This window comes from Octopus bimaculoides, chromosome 21 (genome assembly GCF_001194135.2).
Source record: "Octopus bimaculoides isolate UCB-OBI-ISO-001 chromosome 21, ASM119413v2, whole genome shotgun sequence".
In the NCBI taxonomy this organism is placed as follows: domain Eukaryota; kingdom Metazoa; phylum Mollusca; class Cephalopoda; order Octopoda; family Octopodidae; genus Octopus; species Octopus bimaculoides.
The window spans coordinates 37,257,470-37,271,008 of record NC_069001.1 but is presented as its reverse complement, the minus strand read 5'-3'; the positions used below and the strand labels follow the sequence as shown (position 1 = coordinate 37,271,008).

The 13,539-nt window shown below is 35.7% G+C and overlaps 4 protein-coding genes across 6 annotated transcripts in view; all 4 read right to left on the bottom strand.

The window, feature by feature from the left end:
• Window positions 1–13,539, bottom strand: part of LOC106868788 (UBX domain-containing protein 11) — a 147,774-nt gene that overhangs the window by 67,278 nt on the left and 66,957 nt on the right. The gene's annotated exons all lie outside the window — the stretch shown is intronic.
• Window positions 10–7,036, bottom strand: LOC106868795 (zinc finger protein OZF). Of its 2 annotated transcripts, none has more exons than XM_014914213.2 (2): window positions 3,065–7,036; window positions 10–1,849 (listed from the first exon to the last, which is right to left on the bottom strand). In XM_014914213.2, exon 2 carries the CDS (start codon window positions 1,541–1,543, stop codon window positions 362–364), a length of 1,182 nt encoding a protein of 393 aa, XP_014769699.1. In that variant the 5' UTR covers window positions 1,544–1,849; window positions 3,065–7,036; the 3' UTR covers window positions 10–361. The 2 variants fall into 2 exon arrangements, with proteins under 2 accessions (XP_014769699.1, XP_052831509.1); XM_052975549.1 differs by lacking the exon at window positions 3,065–7,036 and adding an exon at window positions 2,834–3,058.
• On the bottom strand, window positions 7,123–12,376 carry LOC128250462 (zinc finger protein 492-like). 2 transcript variants are annotated; one of them, XM_052975551.1, is made up of 2 exons: window positions 10,389–12,376; window positions 7,123–9,298 (listed from the first exon to the last, which is right to left on the bottom strand). In XM_052975551.1, the coding sequence occupies exon 2, from the start codon at window positions 9,002–9,004 to the stop codon at window positions 7,955–7,957; it is 1,050 nt and encodes a 349-aa protein (XP_052831511.1). In that variant the 5' UTR covers window positions 9,005–9,298; window positions 10,389–12,376; the 3' UTR covers window positions 7,123–7,954. The 2 variants fall into 2 exon arrangements, with proteins under 2 accessions (XP_052831511.1, XP_052831512.1); XM_052975552.1 differs by having other exon boundaries at window positions 7,123–9,177.
• The window catches only part of LOC128250437 (zinc finger protein 665-like), a 4,629-nt gene continuing 3,509 nt past the window's right edge, over window positions 12,420–13,539 (bottom strand). The window contains exon 2 of the mRNA XM_052975427.1: window positions 12,420–13,532. Within this exon, the coding sequence (XP_052831387.1) occupies window positions 12,427–13,532 (1,106 nt within the window). The 3' untranslated portion in view covers window positions 12,420–12,426. The remainder of the gene's footprint in view (window positions 13,533–13,539) is intronic.

Here is a 13,539-nt window from a genome sequence, read left to right as displayed (position 1 = left end):
ACATCATACTTACATCCCAATGTGGTATAATTTTCTTTTATTGTTCATAATTCTATTTCTAATTGAACTGTACAGTGATGTTATTCATGATTTATAAGAATTCATTTCTCAGTTACTTACACAATATCCAATAAATTTATTGTATATTGTCATCTCTCGGGACATGTATGTTAGCTACAATATACATATGACTATTTTCTGAAACAATACCTTTATCATAATCAAACAGGGAAGTCATTTCATGAATGTAGATATTAAATGTAGTTACATGAACTATATAGTCTAGAAAGATAGCTCTAACTCCCTCTGTGAATACATTTATGGTTACGTATTTTTTACAGCACCATATACATTGACACAGTTATTTACCTGTATGAGTAGATGCATGGGCAGTGAAGTGACGTTTTTGAGAAAATGATTTACCACAGATATCACAATGATATGGCGTATCTCGCGTGTGAATGAGTTTGTGCTTAGTTAGGTAACTTGTTGTAGTGAATGATTTACCACAGGTATCACAGTGATATGGTTTCTCTCCTGTATGACTGCGTTTGTGTGTAGTCAAAGTAGTTGATACTGTGAATGATTTACCACAGATATCACAGTGGTATGGCTTCTCACCTGTGTGTATGCGTTTGTGAACAAATAATGATTCATTACGAGGAAATGACTTACCACAGATATCGCATGAATATGACTTGTCTCCTGTATGAATATGTTGGTGAACAGTTACTTGACGTGTGGTGCTGAACGCTTTACCGCAGATTTCACAGTGATATGGCTTTTCTCCAGTGTGATTGCGTTTGTGTGCAGTTAAAGACCTACTATCAGAGAATGATTTACCACAAATATCACAGAGGTATCGTTTCTCACCTGTATGAATACGTTTATGACTAGTTAAGTTACCTTGATCAGATAATGTTTTCCCACAGATGTCACAGTGGTATGGTTTTTCTCCTGTATGAAGTCGTTTGTGAGTATTTAGGTTACTTCCTACAGAGAATGATTTACCACAGATATCACAGTGATATGGCTTCTCTCCTGTATGCATATATTTGTGAGTAGTTAAGTGACTACTAATAGAGAATGATTTACCACAAATATCACAATGAAATGGTTTCTCTCCAGTATGAAAGCGTTTGTGTACTGTTAATTTACTCTTTGAAGACATAGATTTACCACAGATATCACAATGGCATGGCTGCCCTCCTGTATGAATGTATTTATGGACTTTTAAATGAGAACTGTGAGCGAATGATTTACCACAGATATCACACTGATATGGCTTCTCTCCTGTATGAGTGCGTATATGAATAGTTAAGTAATTACTTGAAATGAATGATTTACCACAGATATTACACTGATACAGTTTCTCTCCCGTATGAATACGTTTGTGTTTAGTCAATGTTCCTCTCTCAGAATATGATTTACCACATATACCACAGTGGTATGATGTTTTTTCCATCACCTTCAGCATCTCATCAGGAAAATCAATGCCTTCAGACTCTGTTTTAATTGGGGTCTCACGTAATGTATTTTCCATTACTGTTCTTTTCTCACTAATTGCTATGTTTTATTCATATTTTCTACTTAAAAATTTCCTTCAAATTCCATGTTTATTGATATCTGTTGATGGCAGAAGCTCACTCTTGAACATATTCCAGATAGTGAAAGAAAAAGTTACACTGTTAATAATATAATAATCACAGTTCACAAGAAATATTTCACAGTCATCCCACCAATCATTTCTATTTGAAATAACATCATTCTTTAGTATTTAAATGATGAGAAATATTGATGACGAATCTGAAGTAAATAAATTCTTCTATACCAATACCATCTGTTACTTCTGAAATAGTAGAGAAATAGTATAAGAATTTACATCAACGATTGAAGTTAAATTTTAATTATTAAAACTACATCGTACACTCTTGTTTGATGCCTGCATATATAAAAATATATAGCGACTGTTTGTACGTGGTTCGCCTGGCTGAGACCTGAAAATTTTTATCAGGGACACCGTGAACATTCCAGCAGAACTGCAGTCTTTGATAATAACCAAGACCACACAAAAACAAGACATCACTGAGATACTTCACATTTTTCATATGAATACTTCGATACGTGAACTTCTGGTACCTAATAATTTAATGGAAACAAATTTAACGGTATTTCCATCTGCAATTCTCTGCCCGAGCACAACAAAAACCACCAGCTTTTAGAAAAAAACGATCAAAAGTGATTCTTCACCAATGAAAAAGCTTCTAGAGAAAAGGAAATGAATCCCCTTAATCAGAAAAGCCAGTGAGTATTGGAAAAAAAGCGACGCTGTGTATCTGGTGGGATGGTACAATTATGTATGACGAGCTTCTTCCTTAATATCAGATGTTGAATTCTGACAATTACTGTTGTCAATTAGACTTATTAAAGGAGGAAATCGGTGACAAAGGTCCTTAATTGGCTAATGGTAACGGTTCGCTTTCATTCAGGACAACTCTCAGTTTTATATTTCCCTTCAAATGGTAGAAATTGATATAGTTTGGCGGGGATGAACTACCAAATCCTTCATAATCACCTAATCTAGCACCTTCGGATAACCGTTATTTCGATATCTACAAAATTACATTAACGGGAAGAACTGCAGTTGTTTGGAAGGCTGTAAAAACAACTTAATACAGTTCCTGACCCTAACAGATGCAAAGGGAAGCTATGCTCATCAAGCTGATACGATAAGGACGAAAGATAGAGGAACAAAATGGGACACATGGTCAAATATAGAAATGCACAAGTATCAATGTATTGTTTTTGAATTTTGCATAGAAACGGTACGAACTTTTGTTCCAGCCCAATATGGTGAACACACAATAGTGGACGGTGACAGTTCTCTGGCCTGAAAAGTGATATGACGTTGTTTATATCCCTACGTCAGTGCTAACTGTGCAGACTTGTGTTTCAAAGACTGATTGTTTTCAAGAATGTCGCGAAATATATGACAGATCAATCAAATAGAGGCGTTGTGAAAGTAGAAACGACGTTTGAATGAGAAAAGAATCAACAAAAATACCTCGTATGAATCACAGCTATAAAGAGCAAATCAGTGACGATGGTCAGGATGCTGAAATTACTCCCATTGCGTATATACAATGTATAACATTATAGATAAATTCATTAGAAGATATGAGATAAATATGATTAATTCTTCACTGCTTTATGCGTCAAGCTAATAAATTATCTTATATACATATGCGATTCAATTCGTAATACAAAGCTGGCATCTGATGAGTGAACGTCGAAGTCAACTTCCGGTTGATCATGCGCATTGGCAGAATGTTAGCAGTGGAATGAGATGCTAAACAGATGAAAGACACCGCTTTTGGGTATTCACAAGTTGTAACACGGATAATGAATCCAATTTCAACGATCGTTGTCGATATGTTGTAGTTGTTTCTTGCATCTGCTTCTAGTGGTTCTGATGTTCAATTTCAACGAAACACTATAAGTCGTTCAAATCTCCAGAAAATGTAGTTTTACAGGCTGATGATAAAAATTGCACTCATTTTCTCCCCAAGAAATAAATAATGAAGAAAATTAAATTGCAAATCAAAAGGAGTCCAGATCTTTTCTATTGCTGCTACAGTTTTCTATTTTTTAAAATTTTGTTCCAGTTGTTTTCGTATTTGCTTCAATTTTGTATGCTAATTAAATTAATAATAACTCAATAGCTTTTAAATTTTGCAAATAATTTCAGCGACTGGAAAGCATCCAACACATTGGTGCCTGTTTGTATAGTAACAAGCGAAGCTATTGTCTGTTTAACACTACCACAACTACTACGTGTATTTTCTTTAACGAGCACTCATATACTGACTTTCGTTTTTGAATTTTCGCTTTACAGTAAACTATACATCTTTTAAAGCGAAAATTCAAACACGTTAGGCTGTAGTTTCAGTTCAGTTCATGTTTACATGCCTAACGTAGAGTTTCTTTAAGTTTATTTATTAATTTTTTTTTTATAATTTGTCAAAAAAAGTTTTCAGAGAGGAATTTTAGAAAAATGTTACCAATTGATTAACCCCAGGTCATCCACTTGTCAGACTGACCCTAAACCCCAATATTAACGTAGTTTCTTTTGCAGTATGTCAAAAAATTTCGTTGAGGATTTTTTTCCTTTTTAAATCATTTACATGGCTGTTCAACCGTTTCGTGACTTCATTCATTAAAACTTATTAAAATTTCAAAGTATCTTAGGACATTCATTGACGTAATGTTTTGTTTGATAAAAATTCATCATCTTAAAGTTTTGCTTTCATGCAGAAAATGCCAGTCTTCAAATCTTTTCTGATTGAGTAAAAATAATCAAACTTTAAACCCTTATAAAATTTTCCTTAAGATTAGACCCTGGTGTCCTCGGGGAAATGGCCTTACTCAATATGCAGAAGCCTAAAATGTAAACTTACACTGTTGCCAATGGAAGCTGTAGACACACAAGAGATGAAGTGGAATCATAGGCAGACTAGCAGAGAAAAGAAGCTTCGTATGTGATAGATGCACTGAAGCAGTATGTAGTATGAGCACCCTGAAAACAGACGTGGTTGCTATGAAAGTATCATTGACAGAGTAAGAACAGACTGCAGAAAGTTCAGGAAGATACAACCTCTTTCAGCAACAAATGCTTTTTCCCACAGGCTGAAACGGAGATTGTATGATGCTTGTGTTAGAAATACAATGCTGCATGGTAGTATGACATAGGCCTTGAGAAGACTGGAAAGAATCGAAGTATGCTTAACTGGATGCATAATGTAAGTGTGTAAACGATATAGTATAAATGTAGAGAGAATCAGGTGTGCTGTGCAAGAAAGAAGATTGCCTGGAATGGACAAGTTATGCATTTAAATGAAAACGGATTTAAAAAGAAATGCCAATCATTTAATGTTTTGAGCCTGTGGAAAAGAGAGAAACAGGGCATGAGAAATGGTGCAAAACCAATTTCAAGACTGAGCCTCATAGACATAACTAAGGAACAGGATGGCTGGTGATATACAATTCTTAAAACCCACCCACCTTAGGAAAACTGTACACTGAGACCACTTTGTGTATGTGTGTACATATAGATACACAAATTGCTCTACCTCCACCCTTCATTTTGTATCACCATACTGCTTTTTTTTTAACCTTCCTACCGAAATCCATATTACTTCTTAGCTTTTCATCACCCATTAATATTGTTCACAACTACAGTACCATAATTTACTGCTCCCACCACTGCATAACACCTTCCTCTTTCACAACCTCCATCCTACAGCCTAACCCAGTGGTTCCCAAATTGTGTGCCTCGAAAAAGCAATATAATATTTCAAAATACGAAAATTACAAACCGAAATTCACTAGAAGTTCATATATAAATGTATATAAGTGGCAAAAAACTAAATACTAAGTTCTAAACTAAGAACGAGAGGTGGTTGTGTCGTTCAATTCACTTAGCCTAATTATGGTATGACAGTATTATTCAATTTATGAACCTGAAATCTCATAAGGATAAAAACTAAATTAACATCAATCTATCCTTGAAATTGACATTTTATGGCACATTCAGTGAATCCATGGCTTGGTGGGTCTTCTTCATAATGCCAAAGGTCTTGGCCATTGCCTCCATAAGGCCCAACACTTGACAGGAACTTGGTCACTTTGCCTCCACAAGGCCCAATGCTCAAAAAGAACTCAGCCACCTCACCTCTGTCAGGGCCAATACTCAAAAGGAACTCTGCCACTTTGCTTCCATGAGGCTCAATACTCGAAAGGAACTCAGTCACCTCACCTCTGAGGCCCAACACTCAAACGGAACTCAGCCATTTTACCTCCATGAGGCCTAATACTCGAAAGGAACTCAATCACTTTGCCTCCTTCATGCCCAACGCTCAAATGGTACTCAGCCACTTTGCCTCCGTGAGGCCCAATGTTCAAAGGTTGATTTTTTCTTTATGTGCTACCAGTGTGGGCGCACTTAAGGGACCCCTTAAGTAGAGCACATAGCCAAAGGTCTTGATCACTAGTCATTGCCTCTGTGAGGTTTGGGCCAAAATGTTTTGACTTGTAAGGTGCACCATGTGTAAAAGAAGTTTAGGAACTTCTATAATCATAAATATTCTACCTTCCACTCCAACTTTTCAGATATAAGCAGTCTTTACTGTTGTTGCCTGCCTCTCCTTTGGTCTCATGGCCCCTATATAACATTGCAAATCACCACTCAATCCATCTACTTCTACTTACCTTGTACAATGAATGACCTGCCTTGACACCACATCAACGCTATCTCCTTCAAGCTTCTACTGATCATTCTCACCTAATCTTTTAAGTGTGAGTAACCATGCGGCTCCATTTTCAGAGTCTACTCTGCCCACCATGCTTTCTCATACTTTAACCCCTCATCCTCTAGTATAAAGCCAACACCCCTTTTTAAGGGTTTGTAACATTCCAAACTTCATGACAATCTCAATAGTGCTGGTGGCACAAAAACAGCAACCAGTACATGCTGTAAGGTGATTAGTGATCGGAAGTACATCCAGCTGTACAAACTATCCAGTCCATATACTTTAGTGCAAATAAAACTGCTTATACATAAACAAGTACATATATTATGGTGTTAGGAAGGGCATCCAGTCACAGAAACCATGCTAAATCATCCAATGTAGCCTAGTGCCTCCCCTGCAAACTCTCCAACCCATGTTAGCATGGATAACAGATGTTAAACGATGATGTCAATGTTTGCCTTTTCTTCTCTAGACATCATGTGGTAAATGAGTGTCATTTATTTCCAATATTCTACGAAAACATGTCTGGCCATGGAGAAATATTACTTTGTTTGGAAATAGGCAAGTTAGCTACAGGAAGTGTAAGTGGCCATAGAAAATCAGCCTCAATAAATTCAGTCTGTCACATAATAAGTCAATGATGATATGTGTGTGTGTGTGTGTATATGTATATACTAAAGCCACTTTCAGTTTCATTTATCAAATCCACTTGGCCTGCAATTATAGAAGACATTTGCCCATGCAATTAGGATTCTTATTTTCAATATTAAAATTTATGATTATGTCAATAAATAAAAAAAAAAACATTTTGAAATTTCAATTCCCACTGTCACCTCACAAGTCTTTATTTCATTATTTTGTAATTCCATGTGCAGACGATTTCAATTCCAGACAAAAAAACAAAAAATTTTGTTTCAAATACTTTTTTTCCCAAAGCCTCTTCCTTCACTCCATTCAGACATATGAAACTTTTTAAATACATTTCCTTCTTCTGTGTGTATGTGTTGATACATGGCAAACAGCTGACAGACAATTCTTAGCTCACACAATAAATGATGGACCTCAAAGTGAAACAACAATATGCAAGAAATAGTAACCAAATCTCCCTACATCAACACAGGACACTAATATTTTATCCCAACACTTTTATCCTAGATTCATGTGTTTCAGTTCTTTGTTGAATATTCATAATTATTATTTTGCTGAAATAATCATCATCATCATCCAAAATCTCATTTACATGTTGACATGATTAATTGCATAAAAGACAAAGATTCTATATAAGACATCATACTTACATCCCAATGTGGTATAATTTTCTTTTATTGTTCATAATTTTATTTCTAATTTAACTGTACAGTGATGTTATTCATGATTTATAAGAATTCATTTCTCAGTTACTTACACAATATCCAGTAAATATATTGTATATTGTCATCTCTCGGGACATGTATGTTAGCTACAATATACATATGACTATTTTCTGAAACAATACCTTTATCATAATCAAACAGGGAAGTCATTTCATGAATGTAGATATTAAATGTAGTTACATGAACTATATAGTCTAGAAAGATAGCTCTAACTCCCTCTGTGAATACATTTATGGTTAGGTATTTTTTACAGCACAATATACATTGACACAGTTATTTACCTGTATGAGTAGATGCATGGGCAGTGAAGTGACGTTTTTGAGAAAATGCTTTACCACAGATATCACAGTGATATGGTTTCTCCCTTGTATGTCTGCATTTGTGTGTAGTCAAAGTAGTTGATACTGTGAATGATTTACCACAGGTATCACAGTGATATGGTTTCTCACCTGTATGTATGCGTTTGTGAATAAATAATGATTCTCTGCGAAGAAATGACTTACCACAGATATCGCATGAATACGACTTGTGTCCTGTATGAATACGTTGGTGAACAGTTACTGTACGTGTGGTTGCAAATGATTTACCACAGATTTCACAGTGATATGGCTTTTCTCCAGTGTGACTGCGTTTGTGTGCAGTTAAAGACCTACTATCAGAGAATGATTTACCACAAATATCACAGAGGTATCGTTTCTCTCCTGTATGAGTACGTTTGTGACTATTTAAGTTGCCTTGATCAGATAATGTTTTCCCACAGATATCACAGTGGTATGGTTTTTCTCCTGTATGAAGTCGTTTGTGAGTATTTAGGTTACTTCCTACAGAGAATGATTTACCACAGATATCACAGTGATATGGCTTCTCTCCTGTATGCATATATTTGTGAGTAGTTAAGTGACTACTAATAGAGAATGATTTACCACAAATATCACAATGAAATGGTTTCTCTCCAGTATGAAAGCGTTTGTGTACTGTTAATTTACTCTTTGAAGACATAGATTTACCACAGATATCACAATGAAATGGCTGCCCTCCTGTATGAATGTATTTATGTACAGTTAATTGATTACTACGAGCATATGATTTACCACAGATATCACAGTGATAAGGCCTCTCTCCTGTATGTGTACGTACATGAGTAGTTAAGTGACCAGTTGAAATAAATGATTTACCACAAATATTACACTGATGTGGCTTCTCCCCTGTATGAATACGTTTGTGAGCAGTTAAATAGTTTCTGCGTGCAAATGATTTACCACAGATATCACACTCATTTGACTTTTTTCCTGTCTCTTTTGGCATTTCATTTGCAAAATTCATGTTTTCAGACTATGCCTGAAGTGTAAATGGATTTTCACATAATGTATTATCCATAACTTTTAGTTTCTCACTAATTCCTGAAAGAGATTTCCTTCAATCTCTGTTGATTTCTGAAGATGGTAGAAACTCCTTTGGAAAAAGTGTCCAAGTATAATAAAGTATTCAAATTATTCCTGAAAATATTAGAGACAGTGAAGTAGAAAAAAATTAGAATTCAATAATCCCAGTCTTTAGATGATAAATTATGGTGAATTTAAAGTAAAAAGAAATTCTTTTATGCAGATACTGTTATATCTGAAATAGAGAAACATAAGATAGAGGTGAAGCTCAATATTCAACAGCAGAAAATTATCTTTCTATATTGAATAAACTGTATATATAAACATTTACATCAATCATTGAACAGTGAAGTTTAACTGATTTTTAAAATTACATGATACAACGTTGTGTAAAGTCTACATACATACAAATTACAGCTTCACATGGCTATTGTGTAACACACACATCAGGTACTACTAAAGAAGGGTAGTGGTACCCTGCGGGTACTACTAAAGAGTGGTCCCCAACGCGCACCCGCGCTAGCTAGTCGTGAGTAGTCGATCCTGCAAGTGCACGTAACTTCTAAACAACGTAAATAAATAAAAAAACAAATCAAATAAAAATAACACACTACCTGTTTTTGTTAACTTCATACATTTTTTAAATATATATATTCAGCCGTAAAAGAGCGCGCATGTACTAATTTGCATAGGCGTGCACATGTATTCATTTGCATACTCGCACTTGTTGTAGGGATCGACTACTCACGACTAGCTAGCGCGGACGCGCGTTGGGGACCACTCTTCTTTAGTAGTACCCTGCGGCTATAAGAATGGGACTTTTTTTGCATGAATCATATACAGATTATTCGGATTTCCCTTTCTCCATTGTTAGAAGCTTTCCTTCATAATACGTTACTTCTGTATCACGATGCTTCAAGCACAGCACATCGCTTGTCTATTATAAATGTTATACTATATAGAAAGTCACTTTCGAAAGAGTAACTTGGAAGCTGAACAAGGCCCGCAACTGGCTTTGACTACATAACGAAAACCACAACAATATTAATGGAAACATCCAGCTAAGACAGTACACACCACAGCTTCACCATCACATTAACTGACATTATATATGTTAAACTACACAAAGAAAGTCGATAGCATTTGATTCCATCCAAACAGGTCAATCGTTATTGTTTATATCCCTAGGTCAGTTCTGACCGTTTAGAACGTGATGAAAGTTTCTTGAGTGTAACGACTTTTATGACTAATCAAAAGACAAAAGCATTGCGTTGTTGAAAAGTAGAAACGTTTGAATATGAAAAATAGATATAAAAAAAAAGTACCTAGTATGAATCACAGGTATTATTAGAAAGTCAGGCTAGTCGTGTTGTTGAAGAAAAATTTTCTTCCACTGCGCGTGCATGTGTATATACCATACACATATATAAATAGATATTGTTGATAAATATAACACGGGCCATAAATATGGAAGCTTCTTCCACAATTGATACATCAAAATATTATTAGCTTGATATTAGGCTTTCTGGTTGAAGACCGAATTCAACTTCCGGTTGAATATGCGTATTGTGGAAGGTTACCGGCTCACACCAGTCGTCGACGTCTTGTAGTTCGTTGCTTGTGAACTGCTGCTGTAGCTTTTCAGATCGACTGGGAATGTCGGTTTCTCTTTTCTAAAATTGTACTTCTAACACATATAGAGAAAACCTGGCATATCTACCCAAATGTTTCCTTCCGCCGCCAAACTTTCCTCATAACTTCCAGAAAACGAATGTTTTTTAAATGAAATTTTCTGCAAACACCTTTCAGATGGTGTAGATTGCAATTCGGATCTTTTCGGTTTGGCTGCCAATTTTCAGTCTCAATTTCTGTTCGAATTGATTTCATATTCAGTATAATGATATACTTTTCTATACTAATTAATGCCATGAAAATCATTTTCGCCACAAATCAACATATAAGTTGTTATAAGGCTTGAAAATTTTCGGTAATTTCATCTAATTTAGCCACACATTAGTGTTACCATAGTAACAAGCCAAACATGACTACTCTTTTGTCTGTGAGAAAGCATGTGTTGACAAATATATTTCAGTCATTGAGGTGGTTGTCATGTGAGCTAAAAATAGCAACCAAATAGGCCTTAAATCACAAAAGGGAGATGTGGTTTTGTATTTGCCAGAAAAGGGTGTTATACCCCACAGAAAATTATGGAAAATGGAGAAGCATTTTACGAGTACAAGAAAACTTGGTGGGAATATGTATTGCCGATACTCACATCAAGGATGCATGGAGTCTGTGTCAGTGAGGAAAGACACATGGATTGAAAGTAGCACCCTTCCTCTTAAGACTCTTGTGCTTTTCCTTTACTCATGGGGTAAGGAATTGACTTCAATCCGGTTTTGTGTTGAATAACTGGGGATGAGCCCATTGCACAGCTTTTGGCTATAACAGCTATGTTAGGGAAGTACATGCAGAGGACCTGCTCTGTCATCTAGTTGAGATTGGTGGTCCTGCAACGATTGTTGAGATTGATGAAACAGTCTTTTCAAGAAGTAAGTACAACTGAGCAAGGATCCTACATAAGCAGTGGGTTTTTTGGAGGAGTGTGTTGCGAGACCAGACAAGTTTTTCTTTATGTGGTGCCATGTTGGAATCATGACACACTGGAAGAACGCGTAAAGAAGTTCGTGTTAAAATTTCATATTTTAAAAAATATTTAATTTGTAATGTGCTGTCTATTACATTAAATGCATATTGAATGCTTAAAACTACAAAATATGTGTTGTTTAGTCGTTTCTTTGTCATTGCGTTGGTTGTCAGGTGTGCTAAAAAGGCCTTAAAGGAAGCACCACCAAAATGGGTTTTTTTTGCATATAATCGTACAAATTCTCGTGTAGAATACACATTGGCAAAAATTGTCTGAAAATTCTAAACAAGGTTATGAGCAGTTATATGTTGTGTGTAATTGATTTGTTTATGGTGTCATATAAAAGCATGAGTGCCATTTTCAGGATGTTGTCAGGATGTGCCATCATACACAAAATGTCAGCTTCTAAATCCTGTTTCCTGACTTAGTGAAAACGATCCAACTTTAAACCTCTATAACTTTTTTTCAAAACTTTCCTGGAAAAAGAGAAATATCTCCAGCAATTCAGCTTGGAAAACTACATTAATGTACCAAAATTTAAAGTCCAACAGCTGTTTCGGGAGCGGGGGCAGGGCTCAGAATCCTACTTAATGTTGGCAGATGCCATTCAAAACTCTAGATATTAGTTGTTACATCTTGAGAAATTTGTCTACCTCCGTCTATATGAATACATTTATGGTTAGATATTTTTCATAGCACATCATACATTGACACAGTTATTTTTCTGTATGAATTGATGCATGGGCAGTGAAATAGCGCTTTTGAGAAAATGATTCACCACAGATGTCACAGTGATATGGCACATCTCGTGTGTGAATGTATTTGTGTTTAGTTAAGTAACTTGTTGTAGTGAATGATTTACCACAGGTATCGCAGATATATGGTTTCTCCCCTGTATGACTGCGTTTGTGAAGAGTTAAGTTAGTTAATCCTGAGAATGATTTACCACAGATATCACAGCGATATGGCTTCTCACCTGTATGCACACGTTTGTGAATAGGTAATGATTCTCTACGAAGAAATGACTTACCGCAGATATCACATGAATATGACTTATCTCCTGTATGAATGTGTTGGTGAACAGTTACTGTACGTGTGGTAGCAAATGATTTACCACAGATTTCACAGTGATATGGCTTTTCTCCAGTGTGATTGCGTTTGTGAACAATTAAACATCTACTGTAAGAGAATGATTTACCACAAATATCACAAAGGTATCGTTTCTCTCCTGTATGAGTACGTTTGTGACTAGCTAAGTTACCTTGATCAGATAATGTTTTCCCACAGATATCACAGTGATACGGCTTTTCTCCTGTATGAAGTCGTTTGTGAGTATTTAGGCTACTTCCTACAGAGAATGATTTACCACAGATATCACAGTGATATGGCTTCACTCCTGTATGAATATATTTGTGTGTAGTTAAGTGACTACTAATAGAGAATGATTTACCACAAATATCACAGTGAAATGGTTTCTCTCCAGTATGAAAGCGTTTGTGTACTGTTAATTTACTCTTTGAAGATATAGATTTACCACAGATATCACAATGAAATGGCTGCCCTCCTGTATGAATGTATTTATGTACAGTCAACTGATGACTCCGAGCAAATGATTTACCACAGATATCACAGTGATATGGCTTCTCCCCTGTATGAGTACGTATATGAGTAGTTAAGTGACCAGTTGAAATAAATGATTTACCACAAATATTACACTGATGTGGCTTCTCCCCTGTATGAATACGTTTGTGAGCAGATAAATAGTTTCTGTGTGCAAATGATTTACCACAGATATCACACTCATTTGACTTTTTTCCTGTTTCTTTTGG